General features: G+C 48.0%; 1 protein-coding gene across 1 annotated transcript in view; it reads right to left on the bottom strand.

The window, feature by feature from the left end:
* ACAD10 (acyl-CoA dehydrogenase family member 10) overlaps positions 1-12,288 on the bottom strand; it is a 55,872-nt gene that overhangs the window by 9,759 nt on the left and 33,825 nt on the right. The window contains 7 exon segments of the mRNA XM_020970111.2: positions 1,524-1,924; positions 5,374-5,514; positions 5,517-5,546; positions 6,491-6,636; positions 8,463-8,503; positions 8,505-8,614; positions 11,805-11,986. Of these exon segments, the coding sequence (XP_020825770.1) occupies positions 1,524-1,924; positions 5,374-5,514; positions 5,517-5,546; positions 6,491-6,636; positions 8,463-8,503; positions 8,505-8,614; positions 11,805-11,986 (1,051 nt within the window).

Here is a 12,288-nt window from a genome sequence, read left to right as displayed (position 1 = left end):
CCTGGAAGATTCCAAAGCCCTGCAGAAACAAAAGCAAGGCCTGCCTGCCTTTCCTATTTGTTGCTCTACTAGCACTTGGCACAGTGCTTTGCAGAGTAAGCACCTAGTAAATGTTTTCTCCTTCATTTCAATTCACCAAAATCCTCCTCCAATATGTTAATGTGGCCTGAAGATTTATCTCCCTCTATGCTCTGAAAAGCACTGTCCAGCTGCAAAGCCTCTGAGGACAGGCCGGCCTGGGGGTGAGGTGTGTGTGTGTCCCAGCTGAGGTCCTTCAGAGAGACACTTCCAGGGGCAGCTAGGGGGCACAGTGGATAGAGCACTGGCCCTGGAGTCAGGAGGACCTGAGTTCAAATCCGGCCTCAGACACATAATACTTACTAGCTGTGTGCCCCTGGGCAAGTCACTTAACCCCACTGCCTAGCCAAAAAGAAAAAAAAAAGAGAGAGACACCTCCACTCCACAGCAATTCCTACAGATCACCCCTTACTAGGCTGAAGCTGGGCTGGGATCTTAGCTGATGGAAGGAGGACAATGGATGAACAAGCAGCTGATCTTGCTACCCGTAATCCAGGCTACTGCAACAGGATCAGTGAGGCAAGAAGCTGGGGCCCTGGGCTTTTGTCTCTCAAGTACCAGATGAGATAGACGGAGAAAGAGACAGAGAGTGAGACAGACCAGGACTAAGAGAGAAGAGAGCGAGAAGAGGGAAGGAGAGACAGAAACAGACAGCGATAGAGACAGAGGAGGAGAGAAAAACAGAGGAAGGGAGAGACAGAAAGAGATGGAGAAGAAAAGGAAAAAAAGAGGTAGGGAGAGACAGAGAGACAGAGAGATTCAAGTTAATTTAGTGTCTCTGATCTGGTGTTTAACATCACACAGTCCAAAGCACAGAAGCGCCAGAGACACTGAACATCTGGGCTCAGTGGAAAGTCCGCATTTTCATGTTGGAAAACAATTTGGAATTATGCTAAAAAAAAAAGTGACTAGCATGACCCCATGATTCAACTGCTAGGTATGTACTCACTGAGGAGATTAAAGCCAGAATGAAAGGTCCCATATAGGCTAAAATATTCCTGGGGCATTTTTTCTGGTACCCACATAGACGCACAGGGACTGAGGATGGCCAGGCTGGCTGGGGCACATACAGGATGAGTACTGCATCATGAGGAAAGATGGCCCAAGAATTCAGAAAAGTATGAGAAAACTCCTACAAACTAATGCAGAGTCAAGTGAACAGAACTAGGACTACAACAGACACAATAACTAGAACAAAGTTAAGAGCAAAAAAGCAAAAATCACAAGAGTGAACCCTGGGTAATGAGAGGGACCCCAGAAGAGAAGTTAGTTTTAACTACTTTTTTCTTCATTGTTCTGAGTGTAGGGGTGGAGAAGGGTACATCTGCAAATTAAAATGACAGAAAAGCAAAAGATAATAAACCAGTTTTCTTAAACACCGAAGTGATGGTTTTTCCATTTCATACCATTTTGGCAGAAGGTGATTCTTCCTAAGACCCATTTACCTTGAGCTCTTCAATTTGCAGAGGTGGTGTCCATCTGGCCTCAGACATCTGGTGATTTCTCAGTTCCTGCTCAATGGGATATACATGGGTTTCTATGAATCTCTCCAGCCTCTGGTGGAGATCCCTGACTGGTTCTGAGAGGGCTTCTGGAGAGATAATCAGGACCCCTTTGGAGGCAGCAGCCTGAGATGCCTTGGAAAATGTGGCCCAACTTCTTGTCCTGCTTGGGATGAGCGGCAGCCTCCCACGGGCCCACTGACAGTAGGACCTTGTCGACGCTCTTGTATTTGGCATCCCTTTGAAGATCCGAAACCCTTCCTTGATGGCAAAGTCCCACGCCAGGCTAGACGTGAATTCAGCCAGTTTCCCACTCTGTTCTGCAGCTGCTGAGCTCGACTGACCTGGCCAAAATCAAGACAAAAAGGGTTAGGCATTCCACTGACCCCAACAGGATCGGGAAGGTGGTCGCCGCGTTCTTGAGTCATTTTCTAATCCAGGGTCTCCTCCCCTCTCTCCTTCAGTTGGTCATTACTGTTTGCTGCTGTTGACTTGTTTCAGTCGTATCCACAACCCCCATTGGGGGTTTTCCTGGCAGACACTGGAGTGGTTTGGCATTTTCTTCTCCAGCTCATTTTACATAGGAGGAAACTGAGGCACAGAGAGGTTTAAGTGACTTGCCCAGGGTCCCATGGCTAGTAAGTGTCTGAGGCTGGATTTGAACCCAGGAAGATGAGTCTTCCCGACTCCAGGCCAGGAGCTCTGTGCACTGTGGCGCCCCCAGCCGCCCCCATTGCTGTTGGCTTCCCCTGTGTCTGGCCATGGCCACCCATCCTAAAGAGAACGTGTTATCCTTACTGAGGTAGTTTCAGCAAATGCAGCCTCTCAGTGCCCAATACTCTTCCCAGTTGCCATCACTGTCATGGCTACTTCCTTAAGCTCATCCTTTTATACAAGCCTTGGGCCACAGTAATAGTGGTTTATGCTGCTCTCTATGAGTTATGAGCCAAACCCTTCAGCCCCTTCGCAGGAAGTCTGGCTCTCCATAACCATCTAAACCTTCCTGCACTTGCCGGATTCATTTCCTTTCTAGATCATTATCAGGATGCACTGACGCCTCTAAGGAAAAGACACAATGCTTGAATTCAGTTTTATTAGAAGCAATTTTCCCGTCTTGGAGAGGGCAGGAAGGAGCCTCTCAATGCTCCCCTTTTAGGAGCTCTCAGTCACTAGAGCCAGGGCTTTAGAAGAGACTGATGGATTACTATCGCTGCTTACTGCCCATGGCTCTTCCCAAAAGTGGTCTTTGAGGGGGAAGGAGGGGACGTGTACTACAAACCTCAGAGCTCTGCAAAGCTGTAAAGCTTGATGTCACCTAAAACCAGGCAGCAACAACTGCTGAGAGGGATTCAGTCTGGGATTTGAGGGGCCAGGTGTGCTCACACACGTATTTATCTGTGCAGACATGCTGTCTGGTGGCGAACTCCAGCATCGACTGGGTTCTGGCTCTTGGAGAGCCTAGTAAACTGGCCACATGACATCCTGTTAGGCAAGATTTGGGACATGTCACTGGACTTTGCCAATGCAAAGATTCCAGAATGGATACTGGCTACTCAGCAAGTCTCCTTTATTGGGTCACCATCTGCAAAGAGCCAAGAGCTGGAATGGGACAAGGCTGTTTACCAATCGCTGGGATGAAGGCATCCTAGGTCTGGAGCAGGGAGGGCCCTCAGAGCCCATCTAATCCAGACCCTTCATTGTACAGCTGAGGAAACGGACATTCAGGGAGGCTACGTCTGATAACCGTAACAACAACAACAATAATAATAGTGCGGCAGAATCACAGCGTCACTGACGAGTCCAATTGTCCCATTTTACAGAGGAGGGTCTAGGGAAGCTAGATGAGAGGATGAAGATCATAGCTCAGCTCTAGAGCTGGGAGAGACCCAAAAGGCCTCCTCCAATTCCCTCATTCAAGGGATGAGGACCCTCCCTTAGCCCACGGGGGAAGATTAAGTTTTCCTGGGATGCAAGGACACTGGAGCAGAACACAGAGTTCAAGAGAGAGCACTTTAAAAACATCTAAAAGGAATGAGGGGCGCGTCTGACTGTTTCCCTCCCTCCTCTTAAGGGATTTAGCAGCCATTTTATTGAATTACATCAGCCTATTTTACACTGACTATAGAGAATCAAGAAAAAAAAGAAATGATGAAAAGAATATAAAGTCCTAGTTTTTGGTGAATCTTAGCACTGTCACCTACGAGCCACAAAACCTCTCTGAGGATGTGTAAAATAGTGTGTAAAATAGTGATAATGAGACCTGTGTGGCCTCCTTCACCCAGTTATTGGGAAAGAATAAGGCCAAAGAGGTAAAAGTGATATACATTCTAAAGAGACAGACCTAGACAAAATCTGAGTCATTTCTGCCCAGAGGGAAGGAATGGGATATTCCTGGGAATGTTGTACTGTTGAGGATTCTGATTATCTAGTGAGCTTGTCAGTAATTTCTTTATTAATTTTCATGTTTGCCTCCCACTCAGAATGTTCTGGCCAAAGTCTCACTGCCCTGAATGATTGCCCTGGCCTCCTGGCTGCCAGATCCCTCCCCAAATGATGTTAGCAAGCTCAGGCTTTTGTTTGCCTGATGCCCAAGAAGGCCCGAAGGCCACAGAGTCCTACCTCCTCTACAGTATTGTGTCTTTCTGTAGACCTGCCCTTCCTGCCCAAGAACAAGCCATGACCCCCTACTCACCTTTTGAGAAGGGACTAGAACCAGTTTCCATCTCTCCCTCCCACAGCCCGATCCAGGCCTGATGCTCTCTGTGGCCCCTGGCAGCCAGGCCTCCTCCCCAACTTCTCTACTGATCAGCAGTAATCATCTCCTCTGCCAACCCAAGATCCTCTCCTCCCTGACCAGCACTGGTCCTGGTTATGAGCTCCTCCCTTGGCTTCAGAAATATCCTGGTTCTCCTCTTGCCTCTCCAGCCACTCCCCTTCAGTCTCCATGGGCTTCTCAAACTATTCCCAGACCCACTTTTCTCTCTCTACTCTCTCCTTTGGCCACGTTCACTCCCAAGACTTCAACTGTCCCCCCGATGCAGATGATGGTGAAGTTGTATCTCTAGGCCTGACTGCTTTCTCAAGGCTTAGACACCTGTCTCCATCTGGATTTCCCATCGGTATCCCAAACTCAACATTTCCAAGCCTGAATTTCTTTTCTTTTCCTCCAAACCTCCCCCTTCTGCACAGAAAATAGGCCCCCATCTCCCAAGGTCATTGTGACAACATGTGTATGCACTCTGCAAACACCACAACCCTGTTGCTTAAATGCTAGTATTGTCCCCAGGTTACAGATGAGGAAACTGAGGTTGGGATTCAGTGACTGGCCCAGGAACAAAGCAGAGGATTTTACCCACTGACGTGCATATGAGCATACTAGAGGGAGGAATGCAAACACAGACGCATGCACCAACCAATATGGGCGATAATCCTAATAACTCAGAGGAAGGAAAGTGGTCAATCAGGGACCTGTTCCCAGTAAATTGACTTTTCCACTAGGCTGAAGACGAGGCAGTGAACTCTCAGTAATCATCTCCTTTCCTCCCCACTATACACATCTCATGCTTCCTTAGGAGGAAATGGCTTGGTTTTTGAGTGGGAATAGTGCATTAATCTCTTAGAAATCCTTGCCCAGCCTGTGTTTTCCCCAGACCCCTGGGGGCTCTTGCACAGGAGCAGGGCCTGTCCCTGGATGGCCTGGATGGCCTTCAGGCTGAGGGACTTCCCTGAGATCACTGCCTGTTCTCCTGCTTCACCCCCTCGGGGCAGCTTTGCAGCTCTGTGGTCTGCTTACCTTTGAGAAAACGTTTGTAGACCCCTTGCAAGATGGCAGCCACTCGGAAGAAGGAGAAGGCCATGTAGAAGTTCCAGTTCTCAGCTGTAGGGATCTCCATCTGACGGCAATACATTTCGAGATACTCCTCGGCAGTAGGATTCCTAGCTGAGTAGCATCCAGGTCACTCACACCTATGAAACAAGAAAAACTGCAGCCTGCTACTCACCAGCCAGTGTCATCGCTGTCCCCTGAGATTCCCATGAGGCGTCATGGAACAGCGAAGAGAAGTCAGGCAGACCTAGGTTCACATCCTACCTGCAGCACCTTGGTCAAGTCTCTTAACTTCTCTGCCTCAGTTTCAGGGTTGGACTCGACGGTCTCCAAGGTCTTTTCCAGATCTAAATCTAGCATCCCATGACCTCATAATTCTCTGAATTGGCTTACTCACTGGAAACCCGCTTTGAAGTTCACTCAGAATTCACACATTATTTCAATGACCCTTTCTCTCTGAGCATGCTGGAAAGTCATTCAGGAAGCATTAATCCCAGATTGGCTCCTAAAGGTTTAACTAAATTAAAGTTGGCAGGGAAAGCCCAATTTCTGAGTTCCCATCTACCCTGTGGTCAACATTCAAGGGATGGGTAGAAGTGACCTCAGAGGAATCTTTCACCTTGTCTATTTGTTAGAAACCCTGTTAAATGGGGATTTCAAAAATCGAGGGAAATTTGTCACAAATTAATCAATCGGCATTTATTAAGTGCTGACCACATGCCCTGGCACTGTGCTAAGTGTTATAGCTACAAAGGCAGAAGCAAAACAACCCCTGCCCACCAAGAGCTTACAGTCAGTCTACTGGGGACACAAATGAAATTTTCCACTATCTTCCCCCAGGACTATCAATGGTTGAAAACAGATCTAGATGTTCTAACGCTATTTTGCATGTTCCACATTTGCCCAGCAAACGCCCCCCTCTTCCCTCCCAACTGTGTTAAGCTGCCTTCCCACAGCCCTTCTTGCCAAAGTGGAGGTCATTCCCCACCTCAACCAAAAAGGAAACTCAACGAGGTGCCCTCCTTGCCACGGTAATTGTCGGGGGAGTAGAGGCATCTGGATTCTCTTCCAGAGCAGGTCATACCTTTTATGATAGGGAAGTCAGATGGCAAGTAGTGAGCCAGGCAGCTGTAGGCAACGTCTGAGAGAGGATCTCCTAAAGTGGACAGTTCCCAGTCCAGGATGGCTAGCACCTCGGCCTTTTCTGGATTAAACATCAGGTTGTCTAGCCTAAGGAAGTAATAGAAAGACTGAAGATATGCAAATGGAGCACAAACACAAGTATGTGTGAAGCACCAGCCATGCACGAGTCAACATTTAAAGGGCTACCCCGTCTTGGACATCTCCAATATGCTATAAGGATTCTCAGAAATCATGGGATGCCATGGAGCTCCAGAACTTTAGAGCCAGAAGGGCCAGCTCCAAATTATTTGGATTATTTAAATTATTTACAAATTATTTAGTTCAACTACTTAATTTTACAGATAGGGGATCTCAGGTTCAGAGGAGGGGACCTACCTAGTGACTGTTTCCTAGCCTAAAGCTTCGAGGGACCATGGACATCACTGCTGTCATCATTCCCACACCTTCATTTAGTGCCAGCTGCTCTGACGGCCAGTCCAGTGTTTTTCCCACTAAACTATGTTTAGAAACTACTACTGGAAGGCAGTACAGTACCATGGGAAAAGCTCCAGCTCTAGTGTCCTGCCTCAATCCTGCTACCTGAGTGACACTGGGCAAGTCACTGAATCTCCCTATGCCTCAGTTTCCTCATTTGTAAGGGGAGGGGATTGGGCTGATGGCCTCTGTGGTTCCCTCCAGCTCAAGAACTATAATCCTATGGCCTCTGAAATGGCTACATAACTCCAGCAAATGAAATAAGTGGGCAAGGCAGACGAAGGCCAGTGGTTTCCACAGAAGTTTTGAGTTTGATGATGTGTATTGGTCTGTGTTGTCGAATGATGGAGAGGTGAGCCTTGTCCAGCCCCAGTGATTATGGGAAAACGAAGGCCATGGTACCATCGATTTCCTGCTCAATGTCCTGGTGAAGTGGGTTTCAAACCCACTATAGTCTCCTAGTCTAGAGGTCTGGGATAGAGAGTAAAAGGACAAAGAGGAGGGGATCCAACCCCAGTCACCCCACATGGAGACCAGACAGACCAAGCCAAGGCTAAAAGAAAAATATTTTTGTCTTTCCAGCCAGAGCGAACGGAAGATGTGGTCAGACACCTAAGCCAACAGAGGCCCAACGCTCCAGCAGAGGCACCCACATTCCCATTAGAGCCAGACAGACAAGCCTGAAGCCTTGACTGCTCCAAGAACATTGAGCCTAGGACACTTGGAGCAAATCATTCCAGGAGGCCACAGGCCAAAGCCCATATGACAGGGATGGAGGGAGGGAATTTCACTTGTTAATGAAGGAAAGAGAAGACTGATTTCAAATGCATGCAAATTCTATCTTCAAAATACTATTTTAAAAAAATAAAACTTGCTCAACAAAGCAATTTTCCTCAGTTCTCTAAGGCAGAGAAGGGTTAAAATAATTAGAGAGACTCCAGTTTGGCCTGGATACAGATCACTCTGTGGCTAAGAGGCCTCCTAAGTGCTTATGTGAAGTGGAAAAACATTACAAACCAATCAGACATGCAATTAGTTGATTCCAAAGCAAGACAGGATCAAGCCAGAAGCACAGGCTAGATGCCAGACCGTCCTGGCTCTGCGTAGAGACTGACCATCAAAGGCCCGAGCAAGTCACTCTGGCTCCACTTCATTGGTTTCAATAATGCAAAAGGAGAACTTGGTCAGTCACTGACTGACCTTTGGGTCAGGGAGTCTGGAGGTCCACTTCACCTTCCTGCTTGGAGAGACTGGCGGGGGGGGGGGGGGGGGGGGGGGGGGGGCTGTGACTGATCACGTGAGCACAAACACCTTCTAACTACAATGCAGATCCAAGCCACCAGGGAAACCTGCCCAAGGGTACACAAACGGCCTTCAGCTAATCCTGGAGCCTTCTCACTTTACAACCTTTTGCTGCTCTCTCTGCCATCCATTTCTACCTGAAATCTCCGTGCACCACGGTTGTCCTCTGCCCCTTCGGGCAGGTGTTGTGGGAGCCATTTGATGAGGCGCTCCATGGCCGGGATGGTGCTGGTTTCTGTGGCTCGGTATTGCTTAGTCCAGGTTTGAACCTGGCGTTGAATGTAGTCCCCTAAAACAAAGAGGTTTAGAATGCAGGTGGGCTACACCAACAGCTTCAAAAGTCTTGAAAATTAATCTGTAGAGGAGCTCGTAAATCTTATTTGAGAGGGGCAGCTAGTGGCGCAGTGGATAGAGCACTGGCCCTGAACTCAGGAGGACCTGAATTCAAATCTGACCTCAGACCAAACACTTGACACTTACTAGCTGTGTGACCTGGGCAAGTCACTTAACCCCAATTGCCAAAACAAAAACAAAAACAAAAACAAACAAAAAAAAATGAAAAAGATTAGATGGATGTAAATAAAGACTTTCATCCAAGTTATAAAGGTCAGCCTGACCAACATTCTGCCCTGGGAGAGAAAGGTCCCAGAGGATGGTGGGTAAAGGTAAAGAGGATGCTGATTACTTGGTAAAGAGAACAAAGGCCTAAATAACACTACCATCTTCCTCAATACACTTCTTTTGTACCTTTTCAAAGCATTTTTACATATTTTATCTCATTTAATTCTCATGATATTCCTAGAATCACAAAATAATAAAATTCTAGGTCTAGGAGGTCAACTACTCCAGCCCCCTTGTTTTAACTTACTGATAAGGAAAATAAGTGTGAGGGGTTCTAGGATGGGGATGCCCCTGGGCGTTCCCAATCAAGCCAGAAAACCTCATTCTGCTGTCCCGTGGAGGAATCAACTACATAAAGCGGGACTGAGGAGTGGGATAATTCCTTGACTTTACATTTCCTTCCCCCTCCAACTCTTCATAACCAAAAGAGCGAGGTCTGGACAATCATTTGTTTCAGATACTACGGAGGGGATTCTTGGTCAGGGATAAACTGGACTCCAGAGCTCCTGAGACGCCACCTCTGAAATTCTGTGACTGCATGAGCTTCATGGAGAGCTATGTCATAAACAGAGCAGGAAAGAAATGTTTGCTGAGCTGAGGAGTGCTCCTGGTCTGTTCTCAAGAGCTGTAAGAACAACTGTGGTTCTGGGAGCTCTCCAATGTACCAGTCAACCTCTGCCGGGAGGAGCAGGCCAGCCTCTGCCTAACAAATGCTGACCTCCTGACTGAGACAACTGTCCAACGCCACCCCTGCCCCATTGAAAACTTAATTAACACCAAAACCAGCCCTCTTCCCAGACCCAGCCTACCCTAACTGACTTGGGGCTTTGTCTGCCACGTCTCAATCACGGCCCTCAGAGGCAGGTTTCTAGGCTGGAGCCCTGACATCATGAGGCAAAATTTCTCAGAAAGAATTGAAGATTCCCAATTCAACTTGTTTGTTACAAATGAAATATCAGTCAACTTTTTTATGCTCATCAATTTTTAAGAAAATGCCTCTAGGAATGGCCATGAACCAGTAGAAGAAATCATTTCTCCTACCATGGGCCTTGTTTGCTGCCTAGACTTCACTGGGGCTTCCAAAACGATCAAGGTGAATAGCTTCAGGACATTCAGTCACCATCACACAAAACAGACTGAATCATTAATCCCTGCTAAATGACATCTTCCGTTTACACACTTGTTTTGTACCTTTCAAAGCATCTCCACATATTTTATCTCATTTAATTCTCATGATGTTCCTAGAATCATAAAATGATAAAATTCTAGAGCTGGGAGGTCAACCACTCCAGCCCCCTCATCGCACCTTATTGATGAAGAAATGGAGAGCAAGAGATGGGCAGCGACCTGCCCACGGGTACACAGCCAGTCAGTGTCTGCGCCGGGGTCCCCCGACTGCTGCCTGATGAACTTCTGAGAAGGCAGGAGTTATATTCTACGTCTATTTTACACAGCTAAGCAGTTTTTCCCAGCAAGCTGGCCGATTCCTTGGCTTGTGTGTTTTCCACTGTCTCCCACACTAAGGCAACAGACACAAGAAGTGATCCATAGCTGACAAGCCTCAGCTCTAGCCCGAAGGAGCGGGCTCACAGGCTTGGGATCCGATCTGCTGGGACCATTTCCCCTCGTGCACAGCCCTGGTCTAGGTCTCCAGTGATGTGGGCTAAAGGATCTCCAGTCTCCACGCAAATGCTCAGAGAAACAAAGCACATCAGCTACAGGCCAGCTTCGGTTTCCCTCATAAAGGGTCTGCAGTAATCCATTACCACTTCACTCGTTCCCCCTTACCAGGGGTGCTGACCTGCGCCCCGGGGACCTGAGGCAACAGACCAAATCTGACAGCGTTTTTCCATGTTAGTACCTAGTCCTGAGAAGCTTGCTGTCTCTCCAGGGCTAGGGTTCGAGAGCCCATCTCTAATACTCCACTAGCCATGCGCCCCTGGCACAGATCATCTCACTATTCTGAGACTCAAGCGACTTCCACTAGACCACAGGGAAGCCGCATGTGGACAAGATCAAAGGCCCCTCCCCCCTCCCCTTCTTTGGCCTTTGCCGTTAAGGACGTAAAAGAAAATAAAGGAGAAGAGGGAAGGGAATAAGAAGAGGGTGACCAGTCCAACTAACGGGAGCTCAACATAAGAAGGGCAATGCTCAAACACAGGAAACCAAAGTCCCAGAATCTCTAAGGGAATGGGACTCGAGCAGTCCTCTGGCCCAGCCGGCACACCATCCCCAGCAAAGGTTCATCGCAGTTCTGCCTGGAGAGCTCGCCTCACCCGCCTTGGGACACTGCTCATTGTGCAGAAGTTTTTCCTGACACCGAGTCAAAAGCTGCCCTGTGCATCCAAACCCAGGGCCCCCTAGTTCTTTCTCCTGGAACCAAGAAGAGTAGAGCCATACCTCTTTTGGATGATGGCCCTTTAGATACTTAAAGATGGCTACCTCTTCTTCCCTCACCCTTCTCTTCTGTAGCCTAAACACCCCTAGTGTCTCCAGGAAATCCTTATGTGGCTGATTCTGTAGCCCTTCCCCAACCCAGCCATCATCATCACTGCCATCACCATCCCCTGGATATTTTCTGCATCATCACTGTGGCCCCCAAGGTGGCACCCAGAACTGGACCCAATATCCCAGAGGTGTCTGACGAGGGCACAGGACAGACACACAGCAAGGCTAACACTTCCTTCATTCAGGACTCTGACCTTTTCTTAATGCAAACTAAGACAACATTAGCTTTTCAGTACACAGGAAGCTCCTTTAAACTAGGACTGAGAAGCAAAATTTGTTCACTTCACACACATAAAAACATTCACTAGCAACAGCACTGACAAACAGAGGGCCTCTAACCTCTTCCTTACCATGCTTCCCGTAGTCTTCCAGACCCGCTGCCTTGATGTCCACACTATGAAGCTGGCACAGCACTTGGTTCATGGCAGCGTAGATGGCCTTCCTCTGGCTGGGCTCCATGCCTGGAAGCGAGGCTTCGTTGTAGATCTGCCCAGGGCAGTACTCCATCAAGTAGAATGGCGTGCCAATGATGCTGTGGGCACACAGACGAGATCATTCTTGTTCTCCTATGTTCACAAATGACTTCAGTGTTAACAAAAGGGGTCAGACCACACGTAGCTGTACTTTTTTTCTCCTTCCATTAGACACAAGACTACAGCAATGGAAGCTTTTTCATAAGCCTGCCCTTTGTCCACATGAAGAAACCATCAAACAGGTTTCAAAGGTGACAGTTTTGTGATATGAATTATACTCCTCCTCCCCAGCATCCTCATGACTGGCCCCCAAGCTGTCAGCAGGCTGCTCACCACCAAGTACGCTCAGGTTGTCTGCAAG

Source organism: Phascolarctos cinereus, unplaced genomic scaffold (genome assembly GCF_003287225.1).
Source record: "Phascolarctos cinereus isolate Bilbo 61053 unplaced genomic scaffold, phaCin_HiC Scaffold_4;HRSCAF=312, whole genome shotgun sequence".
In the NCBI taxonomy this organism is placed as follows: domain Eukaryota; kingdom Metazoa; phylum Chordata; class Mammalia; order Diprotodontia; family Phascolarctidae; genus Phascolarctos; species Phascolarctos cinereus.
The sequence above is the reverse complement of the archived record's forward strand: the minus strand, read 5'-3'. Positions and strand labels throughout refer to the sequence as shown.